General features: G+C 38.9%; 1 protein-coding gene across 1 annotated transcript in view; it reads left to right on the forward strand.

The window, feature by feature from the left end:
- Positions 1 to 20,821, forward strand: part of CUBN (cubilin) — a gene marked incomplete at its 5' end in the record, with an annotated part of 139,034 nt that overhangs the window by 28,383 nt on the left and 89,830 nt on the right. Inside the window, 5 exons of the mRNA XM_079301094.1 lie at positions 6,454 to 6,640; positions 10,132 to 10,292; positions 10,816 to 10,997; positions 11,645 to 11,801; positions 14,154 to 14,341. Coding sequence (XP_079157220.1) covers positions 6,454 to 6,640; positions 10,132 to 10,292; positions 10,816 to 10,997; positions 11,645 to 11,801; positions 14,154 to 14,341 — 875 coding nt within the window. The remainder of the gene's footprint in view (positions 1 to 6,453; positions 6,641 to 10,131; positions 10,293 to 10,815; positions 10,998 to 11,644; positions 11,802 to 14,153; positions 14,342 to 20,821) is intronic.

Consider the following 20,821-nt stretch of genomic DNA (forward strand, 5'->3'; position numbering starts at 1 on the left):
GAATACCAGAAATTCATAGTATTCATCTATGCAGCCATAAACTACCAACAGCTGTTCATTGTGTGCTCTTGGTATATTTAATTTTCCTAATTCTTGAATTTATTCAACCTGTTTAAAAGCAGCAAATTTTCCAATTCCTAACTACGTTCTTGGTCACATTTTGGCTATTTGGAAAATTGGCTATTATTTTATCTCTCAAGCATGTGTGTAGGTGGGACAGATTTTGCTACTGTGGTTTTTTTCACTACCAGATAACTTACAAATTCAAGGAAAGCTTTTCCTCAGCTGTCTTCATTTATATTTGAGTTATCTTGCATTGAAACCAAAAAGCCAATAGAAACAATAAAAAATTTTATGAGAACTATTTCAAGGAGGAAATTTCTTTTTCTTAGAAAGTAATTAGCAAAAAACCCCCAAGTTCTACTTTTAAAAATCTTTCCAGGAAAATTCTGTAGTTTGAAATCTGAATTCTTACTAGTGAGAAATTGTGAAATTATCATCCTTATAAAGTCTTTCTTTAGCCTTTGTTTGCAACTGCAAACTAAACCTTCTGTAAATATCATTGTTGCTTTTTTAATGTAATATTTTTTCCTTTAAACTCACCTCAGATTACTATTTCATGGGTGGATTGATTTGTTCCTAAATATTCTTAGAGCAACTTTTTCTCAAAATCCATCAAGATCAAAGTATTCTTTACTCAACTTTAATCTGTATTTCTGTCTCTGTTGTAACCATATCTGTTTCTGTGGGTCTGTAAGTAATTTCAATGCTGTCCAGTTTCACAGTTCTGCCTCCTCTCTTCTCTATCCCCCCCTTACCACCACCATGGTGATTGGCTTTTCTCATCTTTCATCCAAGGCATTGCAATATGTGTCCTGTGGAGTTCCAACTACATCAGTGCTGTCCCTGGCATGTTTTCAAACAATGCCTTAAAAATACACATCTGCTGTCTCTTCAGTGCTTTTAACAAATATATGATATGTTTACATGAAATGAGTGCTATGTAGTATCTTAATGCAAACTCTGTGTAACACCTAGAATTTTCTTTTCCCAAAATGAACATTAATATCTTTGCTACTCTTCAGCCAATCCACACTAACTCTCCATTTATTCTCACTCTTTGAATGATCTCTAGAATAAATGCTTTTTAATTTCAACCACTACAGCTTGTATCAATATGGCAAAGTGGGAGATAGCTACTGAAACTAAGAGTAATAAACTTACAGAGAGGCTAAAACTGTTTTGGGCTTTTCTTTTAAAAAATTTGTTTCTTTTGGTCAGTACAAGCATAGTACCATAACGTTTTCATAAATACCTGAGAGCTAAAATTCATTTTTATTAAGAATAAAGTATTTTGATATTTCTGTGGCCTGAGAAAAGACAAACACTTGTGTGTATTGGGATTTTGCTCTGAGAAGGAGCTCCTCACTTCCCTGAAGTCATATAAGTTTAGTTTTCCCACTGTGAGATGTTTAGGTCTGATCTTCAGCTCACGTATATCCAGTTACACTAAGGTAGCAAATTGCTAAATATAATAATGTCTGAGAGATATACTAAAACTATGATTTTTTTTCTTTACATCTGCTGCTAATTTAGATTTTTTCTGCTAAAGAAAATATGGTTCTAATAATGTTTCTTGTGCAATAAGAATTGTTCATATTTTTCAGTTGTGTTTTCTTAGCCAGCTAGAGCATAGCCAGTATCAGAACTTGTCAAAGATGTTCTGCTTCATATTACTCATTTCAATAGTCTTTTGCCTGGAGTTATTTCAGAGACAATGAGCTATTGAAAACATGGACAAGACTGTCCCTCCTCCCCCAGCCAAATAAATTGGAGTTAAAAAAAGAAGGATATGTTGGAGTGAACTTTTTCTAATGCAAAATGAAACTAGTTTTCTTCTCCATACGTCTTGCTAAACAATGTTTTTGTTAACAAGGCTTATCTATGACATATTAAATACTTGAAAAGTAGCCCGAAATGAATAAAAGACAAAGCTATATTTCCTGAAAAAATTAAAAAAAAAATAAATTGAATGCCAGAAGATGCAGCCATGGCCATGGCCCATGAAGTGAAAACAATTGTTTTAGCAGTCTGCCAGCTAGTAGCTGTGAATAGCTCATGTAGCAGCAATACAGATGGAAATCCTTTAGTCAGACATGCCCACATGACACTAATTTAAAAATATGTATCGCCCACTTCAACTATAAGTACCCTTGGATTCTTAGTTCTTTGCAATCCTTCTGTCATTCAAAAGAGAAAATCACATGGAATACAAGGTAATATTTTGATTTGTTTTAAAGAGTCCAGGTCTCAACTACCATCTAGATGAATGTCACAAAAACCACTTGAGTGGTAGATTTTGGGGTTGTCTTCTGCCAGTTTTAGCTGACCACATCACAAATAACAGATGTAAAAATATAAAAAATCTTTGAAATAGTTTAGTCTTTCCTGGAACTTTTGTGCAGGGTCTTGATAGACATAGGCCACAATTTTCCCATATGAATAGTACTGGAGTCAGTGCTCCTTTTTTTCCCCTCAACTTTTTCACAGATAAGTGGGAATTCATCTGTTTTACTTTTAATTGGGGTTTTGGTTGGTTTGTTGTTAGGTCTTCTGTTTGTTTGGGGTTTTTATCATTCATTTATTTCTTTAGAGATGCTTCATTTCAGTCTTTCTGGTGGGAAAAGTTAACCATAACAAGATTTTTAGCAGATTGCCTTCCTGATAGACTTTTTATTCCTGGTCTTTCTCTGGCTTTGGCTAAAGAGAATTTTCCTCATTATCATCCTGAATTGTGAATATTATTTTTCAGAATGAGTAATCTGGTTTTAAATAGCTTCATTGTGGATTGTATGTTAGTTACAATGACTATTTGGAGAAGCCAGAGTTTGAGAAGGATGAGGAAAGAGAAAAACATATATGCCTTTGGAGAAGCATATGTGCTTCATGTGATAGTTCCTTCTTTTTTCTTCTGAGCATTTTTCTGAACATGCATGGTACTACATAAAGAGTGAATAGTAAGGGATCCCAGTTTTGCTTTGGTACAGTGAGATTGAAAGAAAAATCCCATGTTACATACTGCACTATTACTTGATTTTTGATTAACTAGGATTGTGGCAACTGATTGGTATCTCTTTAGGGGGAAAAACATGGATATAATTTTCTACATTGTGCATGATTGCATGAGTGAGTAGTACAAAAGCTGGCATTTTTCTCTGCTATTGGCTATTACAGTGGGTTACTGCCATTTATGGCATTTTTTTCAGAAAAGCTAACACTACTAAAATCAGAAGGCAGATTGAATGGCTTTCAAAACCTCAGACACTGGGCAAAGCAAGATGTGTGATTGTCCTCAACAATTGCCTCCTTCTGTTTTTCATGAGCTGTAAAAAGTGTCTTCCAACTAAACTGAATTCATGTTTTTTCAAGACTTATAATAATCACATATACTATTAGACTGCATTCTGAACTTTGGCAAAGGAGTCAAAGTACTTTTTTTCCTGCTAACTTTGCTAAGTGTTCACTGAAGGGTCTGTTATTGCCAAGAATACCCCTCAAATGTAAGTGAGGTGAATGCCAAAGGGGGAATGCCAGCTCTCCTGCTGGAAGTAGAACACCATGAATTAATCCAGAAAAGAGCTGGCTGTCAAAAAAATAGGTTCATCTATGCTTTTCCAAATCCTCATACAGCCAGCATGCTCTATCTATACTTGGATTTATTTCACTGTAGCCTGAAGTCTAACATTGATAGGGCAGTCACTGTTCCATCTTCTGTATTTATTATCCCTTAGCTCATAAAGAAGGTTGTTAAGTGAAATATAAAGCAGTACAGAGCATCCAGTTTAAAACAGCACACTTGGGATATAAGTTTCTGTCTGTGCTCCTCCCAGGAAGGAAAACTTTGGTGAGGGAGGGAACCTGAACAATTCAGTGGAAATTGTTATTAAAAGGGCTGATAAAAAAAAAATTGGCTTCTGTAGTGCTAATTTTACTGCAAGGGTTCTTATCTAGTACACCAGTTTTCATATTCTACAGGTTGAAATCTGGTATTCTTGGTCTCAGCCTCTGAGACAGTAAGTAATGGCAGTATTATAAGAGCTCTAATCATTAAGTATGCACAAGTCAGACACCTATTCCTCCAAAAGCAGGAGGAAATAATTAGTTAAAAATAAGTAACCTAATAAATATACACGCATTTCATTTTTTTTACTGCTTTTTCTGTTGTGATCTGTTAGGAAAACTTGGGTTACATTTTTAAGTCAGATTTCTAACCCTTCAGTCAGCATTCTCAAGAAAGCATATGACTTGAGGATCTGGGGTTTGGTGATAAGCCCTGCATATCACAAACACCATGGGAGCTGGCAGCACAGCCAGGGCATTATAAAGATTTACAAAGCACAGGACTCTTATGGTGACCAGGACTAACCTGTTTGTTATATGCATACATTAAAGCATATCAGTTATGGAATACATAAATTATTCAAATTCTAAATAAAGACTTTCATAGATAATGATTTTAGGTAAACTAGTGCATGAACCTTTTTGATTTGTCAATACCAAAGCACAAGCAAATGGCAGAAAATTATTGACCTTTTCTGTGTCCTGTTTCTCTGTTCCCCTGTGATGAATTAAGAACATGAGTCTGGGAGCTAGCTTTGGGAGTATTTATCCCACAGAAAAAATTTGCAACACAGGCCTTCCACATGACCCAGAATGCAAAAAACACCATTATATAAAAATACACCATTGAAAGCAAAAATGTTTTAGTAGTTAGAACGGCTAGAGAGCAGACATGGAAATGACCATCCTTAGACATGAAGGGCCTGAAGTGTAGCTCCATCCCTCCCCCTAAACTGTTATGCAATTAAAGAGTTAAGCATAAACATTGCTACACTGCAGCTGTGCTGTGTTAGAAAGCAGAGATCTGTGGCAACCAGCTTAAATGAGTGTAGTTGAACATAATATTTTGCTTGCTCTCTCAGTTCTATTTATAATTAGTCTAAATCTGCCTATTTTGTAGGAACTCTTTAATTTCTTGTATTTGCAGCCTGTAGGATGTGAAATGGGAAAATGGAGGACCAGGATGAGTCCCAGGGTTCATCACTCCCCCTGTCCTTTTTTTTTTTTTTTTTTTTGCTAAAAACTACATAATGTGGACCCCTCCTTCAATTAATCAAACTTTACCTTAAGAACCAGTGGACTGTTTTCTCCTTTCTGCATCTGTAATGCTGATTGGATCATTGCTCTAGAAACTCACTTCCTAATAGAAATGTTCTCCTAGTTTCTATGTCTCTGTACTCATGGACACTTTTTAACTTCTGAACTTGTCCTGTCATTGAGAATGTGTTCTATTTTTCCTTTCTTCATGCTTCTTGATGTTTATCTGCACTTGCTCAGCCAAACAAGTTAAGCTCTTCTAGTGTCTCTTACCTACCAATCTACTAATTTCCTGCTATCTCCACAACCTCTGTCTTACTTGTTCTCATTTGATTTTTCAGAACATCATAGTTATCCCCATTTTTCCAGGTGACACATCACCATTGCCTTGTTCAGTGGCATCAGAATTTCCTGTTTTGCCTGAAAACACCTGGCAAAGCTCATATTTCTTCTTGCCCTTTTTGCAGCCATATCACAAACTTTACTCATTGACTGTGATCAACTAATAGACAACAATTCTTCTTTCCAAACAAAGTTTCATACTATTTTATAGCAAATATTTTTATTCCTAGTCTTTATGTCTGTGTTTTGAAATGAAAAATATTTTTAATTATTGCTTAGGTTTGTCCTCAGTATTAGTCCACACTACTTTCTTCTTCCCAGCTCATAGCTTGCTTACAAAATAAATAAATAAATAAATAAAAATAAAGTAGTTCATTTAAATATAAGACTTAAGTAAAACTCTTGTGTCCTCAAATTCTAAGGATTATACCACTTTTCAACTAATTGTCACTTATGGCCCTGAAAATGGGAAAATAAATTTAGATATAAACTCCCCTCTAACGGGTTTGACCATGGGGAATGCTTGAAAACAATGTAGCTTCTCCTCATACCTAGAAGCTATATTTAATTTCCATCACCACTGCTTTTCAGTAATTCAGGAATCCTACCTTTCATCTTCAGCAATACATCCCTTTCAGTTTCCTTTCTCTGCTTACTTGGGCTTTAGGACAAAACCATCTAGGCAGCTGAAACTGCTTTTATGTTACCTATTTATTACAGACACAGTAATGGTAAAAGTTGAACAAATCAACTCAAATGTAAGAAGTGCCATGAAACAGCTGGACTCTGCTTTTAGTTTATACTGTTGACATTCAGCAGTAAGAAGTGTCCAGGAAGAGTTATAATGCACAGGAGCACAGGATGTTTGCTCCTCTGCATGTTGAAAATAGAAATTTCCTGTTAATTTAGCAGACATATGACATTAATTCATCTTTGTCTCTTTTCTTTTTAAAGTTTGCTCTCACAACTACACTTCTGAAACCGGTGTGCTGACATCTCCAAACTACCCCAGTGACTACCCTCTGTGGACTGAGTGCACCTACACCATCACTGTGGGAGCAAACAGGCAGATTGTGCTGAGCTTCACCAACTTCACCTTGGAAGGCAACAAACGCTGCACAGAGGATTATGTGGAAATCAGGCAAGGCTAATTCTTTCTCTTGTCTTTAGTACTGATTACCATGGATGTTGTCCAAACCCACTTAATCATGTTCAGAATCTTTAGCTTTAACTATACACCTTGATGTCAGTGTGGGAAAGGGACTTATCAGAGAGCTTTAAAGGCTACCTTTACCTCTCATCCTCTATTGTCAGCTTTCCCACTTGATACATTCCAGTTCTGAGAGCACATGGGGAGTGTAGACTGTGTTCCCATGCACTGCATTTGGGCTGTTTTCCTTAGTGCAGAAACAAAGAGTTTTATTGTCTGTTTTGTGACATATTCATATTGAAAACTCGTGGCAGTAAGGTGAAGTTCCAGGTGACTGGAAAAGGGGAAACGTACCCATTCTTAAAAAGGATAGAAAGGAGGACCCTGGGAGCTATTGACCTGTCTGCCTCCATCTGTGCCTGGAAATATAATGGAACAGATCCTCCTAGAAGCTCTGCTAAGGCAGAGGGAAGACAGGGAGGTGGCTGGAGATAGCCAAGATGACTTCCCAAGGACATTCTTGTCCAACCTAGTAGCCTTCTGTGATGGACTAACTACATCAGCGAACAGCTACAGATGTCATCTCTGTGTGACTTCTGTAAAGTTTTTGACACAGTCCTCCACAACATTCTTCTCACAAAATTGGAGAGAGATAGATTGGATGGGTGGTTTGGAAGATGAGGAATCGACTGGATTGTCACATCCAGAGGGTAGTGGTCAATGCTTGATGTGCAGATGGATATCTCTGACAAGGGATCCCTCAGGAGTCTGTACTAGGATCAGTGCTATTTAATATCTTCATTAATGACATAGACAGTGGGATTGAGTGCACCCTCAGCAAGTTTGCAGCTGACATCAAGCTGAGTGGTGCAGCTGACACTCCTGAAGGACAGGATTCCATCCAGAGGGACCTGGACAAGCTCGACCAAATTGGCCCATGTGAACCTCATGAGGTTCAGCAAAACCAAGTACAAGGTCTTGCTCTGGTTTGGAGCAACTCTCAATATCAGTACAGGCTGGGGAGTGAACAGATCAAGAGCAGCCCAGTGGAGAAGGACTTGAGGGTGCTGGTGGATGAAAAATTAGAGAGGCTCTGGCAATGTAACCTTGCAGCCCAGAAGGCCAACCATATTCTGGGCTGCATCAAAAGCAGTGTGGACTGCAGCCCAGGGGAGGTGATTCTGGCTCTCTGCTCTGCCCTGGACAGAGAAACCCCACCTGGAATGCTGCATCCAGCTCTGGGGCCCCCAGCATAAGGACACAGACCTCTTGGAGCAAGTTCAGAGGAGAACCATGAAGACAATTGGAGGACTGGAGCACTCTCAAATGAAGACAGGCTGAGGGAGTTTGGACTGTTCAGGAGAAATTTTATCAATGAGGGTAGTGAGGCACTGGAACAGGCTGCCCACAGAGGTAGCTGATGCCCCATCCTTGGAAATGGTCAAGGCCAGGCTGGATGAGGCTCTGAGCAACCTGATCTAGTTGAAGATGTCCCTGTTTGTTGCAGAATTGGGTGCCATAAATGACCCTTAAATGTCCCTTCCAGCCCAAACTATTCTATATGCTGTTTTTTGTTTATAGTCTTCAGACAGAAGCTACTCTAGGAGGTAATGAGAGCAGCATGTAAATAACCTACTATATTTTTCTAACTGGCATGACCATTAAACTTAGGATACTAACCTAGGGAATTTTACAGGACAGAGACAAATAGAAGAAAGGAATATTTGCAGAAAGGTTACCTGCTTACATTACAGCAGCACCAAGTGCATATCCTTTCTGCTGCATGGCTGCAGATGGATTTGCAATTTGCAGTGTTGGTGCACCCATTCCTGTCCTCTGGGTGAGCCATATCTGCAGACTGCAGTGTGTTTTTTCAGTCTGAGCATGCTAAGAGTTTCCATTACCTCACTGAGCACCATGATAAAGCTCATCCTGGATGTTATACCACATATTCAGTATGGGTTATTCCTTGGTAAGTAGTATCTTCTTTTTAAAACCAAACAAAAATCTGCTTGCTGAAGTTGCAGTATTAAGATTCTGAATTCCAACTGAATTATCTGGATTTTTTAGCTGTACATACAAACTGGAAAATGTTATGAAAACCTAAAAAGCTTTTTCAATATTTTCTAAGTAAAGTATTTAATTTCTTTTTCTTTTTAAAACAACAATCTGAGATTATATTTAATCAAACTTTATTTTAACAATTAACACTTTAATTTGGAGTTGTCCAAATTGTCAACAGGGTGATCTTTTTCACCTTTTCACCTTAGGAACTGAAAACATTTATTTATAGATCTGTTTTCACTGTTAAGAGTTCAGCAGCATTAAACAGGTTTTAAGATATGGACAGAACATTCTAAGTGCAACTCAGCACACTCTACTGCCCTAACTGGATTTTTAGAATGTCTGTTTTAAATGGGGTAGCTACACAAGTCTTAGGTGAAGTGCCACTCTCATTTCTTGTCCTGAGATGTCCTCTGATAAACTGCATTCAGTCAACTAAGAAAATGGCATCTGACCACAGCTGCAGAGGCCAAGATGCAAGAGAGGGGAGGTTCTGGCACATTTCTTCAACTGCCAGTAACATGAGACAGCAGCAAGGAGTTTAGCTGGGAGGGTGACAAGAAAAGAGAGTGGCAAAGGCTAAGTAGAATTTTTTCCCGAAAGCAGCTCGAAACCTGTGAATATGCAATTGAAAGTACTACTGTCCACTTAAAAAGTATCATAGGAAGTTCACAACCATATATAGATATAAATTATCTGTTATTGTCCTACTGACCTGTAGGTTGTTAGTAGCATGAAAGTGCTTAAAGACAAGGTCAGGAAGCAATTGATGAGCAGGTTGCCACCTTCTTTTTTATTCCCATAGGGCATGTGCAGGAGGCAAAACAGAACATTAGCTGTGAACCCTGACTACAGTATTAAAAAAATGTTACTGGAAATATTACTTAATTTAAAAATGGGAAAATAAGCAGTTGTAGAACCAATTCTGAAGACTAAGAAAATATTTCAATACATGCATCACATCATAAAATCATGAAATTATTCCAGAAATTAATTCCCATTTGTGAGGCAGCAACTAAACATGTTTTTTAAATAACTCAGCTTATCTAGGTTTGCTCCAGGCTAAACAGTGAGGAGAGAGAAAATCACTACTTCAAATGAGAGGATTACCTTTGGCTGCCCCAGTGATTGTCACCTTTTAGAATATAGAGAATATAGCCTACCTGAGACACTTGTCATTGTGTTGACACACTCTCAGGCTGCTGAGACAAGAGACTAAATGCCCAGCAAGCAGGAGTTGTGGTAGGGCTTATTACTGCAAGTAGCAAGACTCAATATTTGGTAGCAGCATTTCTGTTGAAGATGAAGAGCCAGGACTAGTCCTTCTCAGGCCTGAAAGAATCACAATATTTTTGATTTGCTAGCATTTCTCATGGTATCTGTCTTTGACCAAAGGTTTTTCTTCTTTACCATTCTAGAGATGGAGGCTATGAAACTTCTCCTTCTCTTGGAAAGTACTGTGGTACAGACCTGCCTCCTGTTATAATCTCTCATGGTAACAAGCTGTGGATAAAGTTTGTAAGTGACATATTTGGCACAAGACAGGGATTTTCAGCAGAGTGGGATGGTACCACAGCAGGTAAAATGACTGCATCAAGTATGAAAATATTTTACGCATCTTATTTTTGATATTTTGTTTGTATTTATTTTCTCACCTTTTTCTCCACAATTTTTCTGCTTCCAATCTTCTTAAGTCTGTCTGCTAATTATATCATGACATGTATGCATGCTGTTAAGATCAAGGATATTTCTTGTTCCTTGGGCTTTCTTTTTTCATCACAGAGAAGAGCATACTATTCCCTAGATATACAGTAGCTTAAATTTTCTCTTATGTTTAGGAAAGCAGTAATTAAGAATTTAATGAAGAGGGTTCTAATTTCTAATTCTTCTCTATCAGAAGCACCCTTCAAATTCGGTAGTTAAGACTTTTATTTGCTATGGGCTCTCTCCTGCCTACAACATTTATGGCTGGATGCACATTTTTGGGGAATTATTGAAGATGTTTAGGGCATGTGAAGGAGGTCAGTAGTGAGAATCACACACACCAGGTTTGCTTCTCTCCTCATTGTTAAATGTTGGTTTGCTTTCTCTGCTATTTTCAGGTTGTGGTGGGACTTTGGTAACAGCTTCTGGCATCTTCATGTCTCCCAACTACCCTATGCCATATTACCACAATTCAGAGTGCTACTGGCTGCTCAAAGGAAGCAGAGGAAGTCCATTTGAAATCCAGTTTGAGCAGTTCCATCTGGAAAATCACCCGAAGTGCAGATTTGATTACCTTGCGGTGGGTGACACTTTGCTCCACAGGAGGCAGATGAGTGTGCTGAGTTCAAGGGCCAGGAGAAAACACAGGGCCTTGGTTTTTAAATATTCCTAAGTGAACAGACTCAGAATAGAAAAGCTCCATGTTGATTTGCTACCTTAATCTCATGGAGCCATAGCTGCTGGTAAGAGCAGCATTTATATCCAGATAGAAAGAATCTGATAGATAGAAACATCTATGTATCTTAAATTTTCTATGTTTTGAACAGTATGCTTTCTTAGTAAATTACATGGAACAAAGCACAATGGTGTTAATAACCATATTGTTAACCCCAAATCTCATATTTGAATTGTTGCATAAATTATTTGAATATTTCTAATAAAATTGAGATGGAGTGCCGTGTTCTCCTCTTGATGATTAAGCCCCTAAAAACTCACTAGTATTCAGTTACTGGCTTCCTGTTTTTGCTTGTTTTTGAAATGCCTGCCAGGCTTCCTCTGAGCAGAAATGGAATTTAACCTCTTGTATCCCCAGTAACATTTCCCTAAGCAGACATTTGTCAGGGGGAAATTAATCAGATTTGTAATGTCATCAGCTTTATTATATCTTCATTTTCTTTGTTTTTGTTTTTGTTTTTTTGTTGTTGTTGGTTTGTTTGTTTTTTTTAGATATATGATGGCAACAGCAGCAATGCTAGAGAGCTAGGTAAATTTTGTGGGGATCAGATACCACAAACAATCCATTCCAGTGGAGACAGAGCATACGTAAAACTAAGGACAGACAATAGTCTGCAAGGTGGAGGTTTCTTAGCCAAATACAAACAGGGTAAGTAAAGGAAGATGAGATGTTTCTAAGGTCATGTTGTCTGTGAAACTGTTTGCAGCCCATGATATTACATATTTATCAGCACAATAAAATGTATAGAGCACAGCAACAACCCAGATTTTCTATTCTGGTACTGTTACAGAACACAGAGAGCTAAAACTTATCTGTCCATCTACCTGTGATGGAGATGATCTCCTCCTTAGGAGAAAGCTAGTAAGGTGGTTCTATTTCTAATATCTGCACAAGTGGCACTCTCCCCCCCAGAAAAACAAGTACTGAAAGTCCATAACAGGTGGATTTGGTTGTTCTTGCTCTTCTGCTCCTTTAGGCTCCTAAATTTTTAAAAGAGAAGGCAGATACAGCAAAATTCTCTGATCTTAGAGCTGCTTTTGAGGCAGGATGACAAAGGATAATTGAGTTTCTGTCAGCCAGACTGCATCATTGTGGGTGCTTGGGATAATTTAGGTTTTAAAGTTTCATTTTTTAAATATATCTTATGGCAAGGGTAATACTTTCTTGCAAACATTTTTTTTTTTTTTTTTTGTAAAATAGTACTACCCCAGAAATATCAGAATAATAGCATTTGGAGAAAAATCCAAGAAGACATATGACAAAGTTATTTTATTCCCAGTCATAATCTGAATATACGCTGGGTGTTTACTTTTCTCTTTATACACTTTTTACTTTTTTTTTACAGTTAAATGCACATTGGAATATATGTAATTTCATCACATACAAAGTGATTTGCAAGCATCTTTGTGTCCTCTAAATATGACATGCCCAAGTGACAAGGATTGTTGTAGGTTTATAGACATGAAGTTGTCCTAGGTTTGGACAATAGTAAATGGATTATGAAAAGACAGAGCTATTCATCCATGTGTAACACATACAGTAATTAGGGAGGGAGGGAGCCTTGGCTCCCTCATTCCTTACAGATATCATTACACATTCATCTACCATGTACTTTTCAGGCTGCAATGTCAAGAGGATATATTTGAAAAGGTTTCCCCTGCCTTTCATTAATTAAACAGAGAGAGCACTTTCAAAGCACTCAGACGTAGAACCTGAGCTATCAGATAATGTGATTTACATTCATATTTAATTCTTGAAGATGCATCAGAGAAAGCTTTTAATGACTTGCCCAAAAGCTAAAATTATGTAGGCAGTATGTTGTAAAATAAAGATTCTTAGATACCAGATACATTTACATGTACGTGAAAGAAATTTAATGATTAGTTGGAAGATGTTGCAAAGGAAAACATGATATCAGGTTACCATTCAAAGGCACCTTTGTGCCTGATATGTTTCTAATAAAGTTCTGATGGCAGGGGGTAGCAAAACCCATTTTGTGCTCTTCATCCTGCCCTTTCAAAAAGTCATATGCTTCAGTGTAGCTTAGCAGGCAAGCTCCACTCCACCTGGCCCTGACCTGCAGCTGTATCCCAAGCATTTTGAAATACTGAAAACACAGACCTTTAGATTGTTGGGATAAAATAAAAAAAAAAAGTGCAGGAGGTAGGTGTTCTATCCATGGTGACAGACAATAGAATGGTTATGCAAGTGAATCTCAGCTATATTCTGCTGTTCAAAGGCTGCAGATTTTCTGCACAAACCAAACAGCTTGCACTGGTCCCTACCTCCTGCCCACTTCCCTGTGCATTAATTACACTGCTCTGCTCCCAATACACATTGTGTGCTCCCTCCAGACAAGGGATTGCCCACAGTGATATTTTTAGTCTTTTGGGAAAGGTGGATACAGGAAAAGAGACTCACAGACCTAATGCCATAACTGTAATTTTGTTCTTTATCTAGTTTAGTTTTTTTTTCATTTTCTTTGCACTTCAAGGAAAGCTCTTATTACTCCCGGTGAGGGTCCAGTTCTTATGATAGGATGCATGTCTCACAAGGAAAATCATGGCTCCTTTTTAAGAAATTTCATTATCACATTCTCTTCCTGGGGCTACATAGCCCAATACTAGCAGTGTGCTTTCCATTGATTGTTTTAGCCAGGGATCATAATTTTTTCCTAGTTAGCCAAAAAACCCAACTTTTATCTATTAGTTAATATTTGTTGAGCACCTCCCCAGATTGTTTCAAATGACAGGGTACATTTCTAAAGGAGGCCATAATAATTCTGAAAGATTCAAGTTTGAACAGTCAGAATTTTGGTTGAAACATATCAAATATGTTCTTCAACATATGACCATTCTCTTTCTGTATGGCTCCTCTAATCTGAAAAAAAATATTTCTCACCTTGTAATGCTATCAGTAACTTCAATTAGTAATTTTTGAGATTCTGGATTAATAACACTGTACAAAAATAATCTATTGCCACTTTTTTTTTTTTTTCAGTTTGCCATGATGTGCTGACTGCTAATCGTAGCCATGGCATATTGGAAAGTTTAAATTATCCAAATAATTACCCATTAAATGAGCACTGCAAGTGGACTATCCAAACTACCAAGGGGAACACTCTCAACTATAGCTTCACAGCCTTTGATTTAGAAGGTGGATCTGACTGTGATCGTGACTTCTTGAAGGTATGTGCCCACATTCTAGAAACAAGAAAAATCAAGTCTTTAACAATAAAGAAAAATAATAAGATTGCAAAAGAACAAGGGGAAATTTATCTTATCTAAATGTTACCATTAAAGCTCAAGTGTGAAATCCAAACTATTTAGCCCTGTTTCCTCAGTGATCAGTAGGGAGTGAAGCATTGCTACCTTAAGGCAGGTGTGTGCCTCTGAGAGGGTGAATCACTCTCAGGTGCTTGGGTTTGGTACAGTCTAATGTCCACCTTTGATTAGATTCCCTGGCTTTTTTGGGCAAGAGAGATGTTGTGATTCCAGGTTGATGCAAGGAAGGGGAAATCCTGACATTAGGATTGCAAAAAGGCAGTGAGCCCAATTATTTTCCTCTTGTTTTTATCTGAGAATGGGTAAGGAATGTTCAAAAACTTTGATAAATATCTACATTTTTTTAAAGGGAGGGTTGCTGTGTCTCCTGTTTATACTTTTCATAATTCATCTAATGACTAAAAGAAAATGAATGCGCCCACAAACAAAATGTGACATTTCTAGGCAAATAAAACCAGAGAGTCAATCTAAAGCCAAGTACTCTAGATTTTCATTTCCTCAAAAGAAATATTTCAATGACAAAAAAATGTTTTCTCAAAATTTTCTAAGAAAACGGAAAAGTTATTTTTTCTCAATTTTGTACTTAGTACTATAGCATGTAGAGGGTAATCATGTGGATTATAATCTCCTGCCTACAATTTTGCTGTTCTGCTGGACTGATTCTTCCTTCAGATCTCACCCTTGTACAGGATGCCAGCACGTAGTCCCTGTGCTCTACTTAGGTTTTTGCACAAGAGGAACAGACATGTAGTGAAACCATGGAGAAGTCTACTTACAGCCAGGGAGAGGACTATGGAATAGTACCTGTACTTCTGGGGATATTTACACCTGGATATTGCAGAAGGTTTAGCAGCAGACTGGTTGATGGCCTAATCTGTTTCTTCAGGATGTCCTCCCTCACTCCCTCTACCCTGTTACTATGGCAGCTTTCACAGCTCTGCATTGGTAGTAAATTGGCAAAAGTGGTTTTCTTCCAGCTTTCTTCTCTCTGTGGCCAGGAATGGAAAGAAAGAATAGACATGAAGAAAACAAACAAGGGAGCACTGTATTGAGAGCTAACTAAAGCCCTGGTTTGTTTTTGTGAGGAGGCTGAAAAAGAAACATTGGAGCCAAGTGGAGAGGCCAGTGCTAGTCTCAAGATGCCTAAGGCCTTGACCCATGGAAAGCAGGAGCCCTGCACACAGTAGCAAGCCTGTGAGGAGCAAGGAACTTGCCAGAAGACACTATTCTAGACATAAGTCAAGGGTGCAGGAATAGTGCCAGGGGCAAGGAACTAATCCAAGGCACTTAAAAGAACAGAAATAAAACATACTAGAGAGAGTGAAGAGACAGGAGCACTCTTTGCTTAACAATTTTCAGTGCTTTCAATCAAAGAAAATAGAGACTGAAAGAGGTATAAAAAAGAATAAAACAGGGCAAATAAAGTCATGGAAGTGTGCTAAGGAGGCTTTTATTTGCAATTCATGTAACATAACTTACAAATCTCCCTCCAATGCCATTAAGAAATACCACTTGGAAAAGATGTTCTCATTTGGTTGTTGCATGCTGCACAAATATGTGCCATAGTGTAAAAAGAGAGCAAGGTTGAACCAGCTAGGGAATTGAACAGTGTTTGCTCCCACCCTGCATCTTGCGAAAGGGGAATGTATTGGCAAGGCTGGGAATGTGCTGTGGTGTAGGGGAAAGGGGGAATCATCTGGAACAAGTGTACAGTTCACTTTCTAAGCAGACTGTAGATATTTGGGACTTTTCTGCTTAAAATCCATGTGCAGTCTGACACTTGCAAACAGGAAAAAAGGATAATTAAAAGAAACCTCATATCCATTCAGCTAAAATAAACTACATTTTCTGCTGCATGTCAGTTTTGGGATTCCTGTATTGCAGAGAAGTGTAAGAGGGGAAAGATCTGATGCTCTCAATGTGTATAATAGAAACATAAACCTGTTCACTGTGGTCTGAGTAGGTGATGCAGGGACCATATGCCAAAGTCCCTCACCATTGTCTGGAAGGAAATGGGAAGCTGCTGCTCAGACACTTTCCATGTAGCTACACTCATGAACCAGAGTGGCCACTGGTGCTGGTCAAGTGCTCTTTTCCCTGGAGCTTTTAAGTGCCCCTTCCCCCATCTTGGTTTTGTTTGTGGCAGCAGCTCTCCCACCCCAGGCTCTTGCAGCAGACAGCAGCACTCTCTTTGTCTTCTTAGCTCTGTGGCAGCTCTGACAGCTCCATCATGCTGCTCCGTGGCAGCTAGCAGATGGCAGGCTTGGTGACAATATTTCCTCCTGCCTGCTGGGAGGCTGGGGACAGGAAGGACAGGAATTAGCTGTTAGGTTGGATTAGGTGATGATCACAGTTGAAGTGGCAGAAGGAGTAAGGAAAAGTGGTATATGATGCAAAAAGACAAGACTAAATGTTGCAGAGGTGTTATGGCACAGACATGACCTGTCTTAGCAAACTACAGTTATTAAATGGCAGTTGCAAAAAAAACCCCAAAAGAAATAAAGCCATGTTTAGAAGTTACTATGAGAAACAGATTTACGGAGATGTAGACATATTTTTATAGTATCAAACTAAAGTTATAATATTTTTTAAATCTTCCTGAATTCTGAAGGGGAAAATCATCATGCTTGGTGGGGTGTGAACAGCTAGACTGAGCAAGCTGTTTTCCTGAGTACTGCTGGACCTTGTCTGCTGCACACAACGGTTTTGGTCCCAGTCTCCATACTGGAAAAGGGCCTGTTCTTCCACCCTGACCCAAACCCACATAAAAAGAGCATTTTGCTTCATGACTAATTCAGTCAGATGTACACAGTTAATTAGCTACTTGCTCCCTGGCTTGGTCCACATATGAGTCAGAAGTTATATGTGTAATGTCAAAACCAAAAATTTCTATACACGGGTATTCCTAGTGATTTTCAGTTCCCAAAGATATTATCATGCCATAGAGCAAATGACTGTTTCACATTAAGGGCAGGAAAAATATAATCAGATGTACAAGTAAGTACAGTGCAGTTCTTTCAGACTGAAATTCAGTCACATCTGTACAAGGAGAAGTCAGCTGTGTGTTGTGTTACCTATTTCCTTTTCTCCTTTGATCATGGGATATTTCTTGTCACCTGGGCCACCATTCCACCAGCTGGCAGCTGTTACTCATGGTGAGCTGCATTCTCTCTCTGTGGGTGACTCCAGCTTGGTCTGGTCTGGGCAGGACCTGCATCTCCACCACTTCAGCACACACAACTATTTGTACCTGTGTCAAGTAAGAAGGAAAAAACTCTGCTCTTCTGATTTTGTGGCAATTCTCTGCCTCTGTGTGTAGGTGCTAGAAACTGAGAAGGGGCAATGTGGGAGAGAAGCAAAACTGCAGTTTTTTATTATGCCAGTCTCTAGTATGAATCTCATATGAGCACTTTCCCAGCAAAGGAGCACTGTGCAGTGTTTCATGTCCTGTCAGAGGATGTTGGCTCATTGCTAGTAATGCTTATAGGATGTGTGACATTTTGGAAGGAGTTTTGCAATGAAGTTGCAAGAATATGAGATGAATTGCTTCTTATAATGACATGCACAGAAGTGACAATGATAAGATACAAAGCATATCAAACAGCAGACTTTACTGGTGATGCTACACTAACTGAAATTAGATTGGATGGTCTTTAACTTATATTGCTTGCTGTGCCTTGGCTAAATACCCTGACATCAGTCTTTCTTAGAGGAGTCATGGGGCTGTAACTAGTAAGATATTACAGGCAATGACATAGAAATGTCATTCTTTCATCTATATTCATCAGATTATTAGCTGAACAAGCATATATTTAACTCCCCCCTTAAGGTGATTAGTTACCTTCTTATCTGGTATGGCAGAACGTAATCTCTGGGGAGGCAAAGTAGGAAGAATGTCATGGTTTTTTTTGCCCTGAAGATCAGTCCTGCCTTCAGGACTCCCTCCTTATATAAGACTCCTTCCTTATAAAAGAAAAATATTATTTGAAAATCACTGATCATTCTGTCTTTCAGTGACAATGTTCCTCTCTGTTCTTCTGCTCACAAAGTGCTACTGTCCCTTGATGTCCAGTCTGTTTAGCATCTGCTTTTATTAATTGTAAGGATGTCATGGCTTAGGAATATTCTCCAGTTTAGTGCTCCCACTAAAGCCATGTACTGCTCCCCTTTCCCCCTCCAACTGGAGGCACAAAAGGCAAAGATCAAGGGTTGAGATAAGAAAATTAACAGTATCAATACAGCAACAATACTAATGCCAGAGGTATAAGAAAAGAAATTATTCACACAGGCAAAAAAGACCCCAAACTGTAACAGGCAATACCTGACAGCTCCCTCTGCCAGGTTTTCTGGGCCAGGAGGAGGCCTTTCTTCCTGGCCTGTCCCCTGGCAATGAAGTGATGTGGTACAGAACAACCCCTTTGTCCTGGCCGTGCCCCCTCCCACCTACTGCAAAAAGTTAACCCTGTCCTGGACAGAACCAGGACAAGGGCAGACTTTGCCCAGCCTTTTGCAAGATGCCAGCAGCCTAATGAGCAGATAGCAAAACTGAGGCAGCAAGACAAGATTCAGAGCTCTCTGTGCAAGTTTCACTCCTTTGGTCTGTGTATCTACTGTCAATGTTGGAATTATCATTGGGTTAATGCAAAAGAACATCTTATGAGGGCAAGCATCTGCCTGATAAGAACAAATGCCTTTCTTCTGCTGCAGACCAGGACAGAGTTCCACTTTGGACTAGAGCACTGCCTTGCTTGCTTCCAGTCAGTGTGCTTAAGAGCCCAGACTCTTTCTGCAGCTAGGCTCAAAGTGGTTAAAATATCATTGCACGATTTTATGAGGAATATTATTAAATGAATACAGTAATTAATATGGCATCTGCTCCTGAGAACTGTTTCATTTCCTTCTGTTGGTAGCAGGATATGTCTTTCCCTCCCCCTTTTTTAAACCACAGTAGCATTCCAGGGATGTGCCATAATATCCTTTTTCTCCATCTGGGAATACTGCATTAGATAATTGTCGCTCACACTCATCTGGTCATCCTCTTTTTTTTATTAGCTTAACATAAAAATATCTTATCTTATTTCTAGTTTTGCTCCCTCTTGTGATTAGCAAATATGCTTAAACTGTATTAGGAGATTACCGTTATTACATTTTATTTATGAGTGTGTCTTTCTAAAGTGCTGCAGAAATTCTTCTAGCACAGGGAATGTCTTTTCTTATGGCCATGCATTGATTTACAGAATGTTCCTGGTAGTACATCTCCCTGGAGAAGCAGATGATGTATGAAATATACCCACCCAGGTCCTGCACCCAGACATCAAATCCCAGCCTTCTGGCCAGGCTGCAGTGCTATCCATTAACATATTATCATGCAAGCTGGCAGCACAACAGCACATCCCTGAATTCCTTCAGGCAGTTATGGGCCTCCACAAGAAATCCTTCAGTGTAAGACTGTAAGGATGAAAGTTACAATTCTCCTCAGGTTTGTGTGCCAGGCTTCACCATTGGTATACAATGAAATCTTAGCCCATGCACTGATTTTCAATGAGAGATCTGGGTATTTGAAAGGAGAGTGTCAGGCCAAAAAGCTGTTTACCCTAAACAAGACCAGCTGAGGGCTCCAATTTTTTGTTTTTCTAATTGCCTACATTGCCAGAATCAAAGTACACTTTGGTTTTGCTGTTTGAAAGGTTATGTAGAAGCAAAATTACAAACACATGCAAAATCCCTGAGCTCTCACAACAGCTAAATTTGTAGTGATGGCAGGGTTGCCTGGTGCCTACAGAAACCTCAGATGACAAGAAGCACAAGTGAAGCCAGCACAGACTCTTCTTTTGGACTCACAGAATGAGTCAGACCTTCATGGATTTGGTGTTTTCCACACCCTGCCAGCTCATAGCAATGTGACTTAGCCTGTTCCTTCAGAAAAAAAAACATAGTACAAAGAAATGACTGTGAAATACCACCACATGATGGTAGTGTGCATGCCCCTTCTTGGAGAAAGAATATTTTGGACTCATCTGCAGCTGGATTCTTGTTTCCTCTGTTCTTCTTCTGTATTCTAGATTTTGCTGGAAAGTCTGTGAGACTGCTTATCACACTCAGCACAGGCCTCACAATATAAAAGTTACATTGGGGCTGGAGAAGCTGCATTTAAATCAATCAAAGCTTGTCCTGATCAAAGGGAAGACCCCAGACAGCTCAGAAAGAACCACTCTGGACTTTGAGGAAGGTCATGTGGACCCCCTGCATTGTTCCAATAAGCAAGCCTGAAAGTTTAAGAGGCAGGAATATTTCCCTTTTCTTCTGTCTCCATTTGCTGAGACCAAACTTCAACTCTTCACAGTGTCCATAACTATACATGATGCAATTTTTCTCAGATAAGGG

This window comes from Erithacus rubecula (genome assembly GCF_903797595.1).
Source record: "Erithacus rubecula genome assembly, chromosome: 3".
Taxonomy (NCBI): domain Eukaryota; kingdom Metazoa; phylum Chordata; class Aves; order Passeriformes; family Muscicapidae; genus Erithacus; species Erithacus rubecula.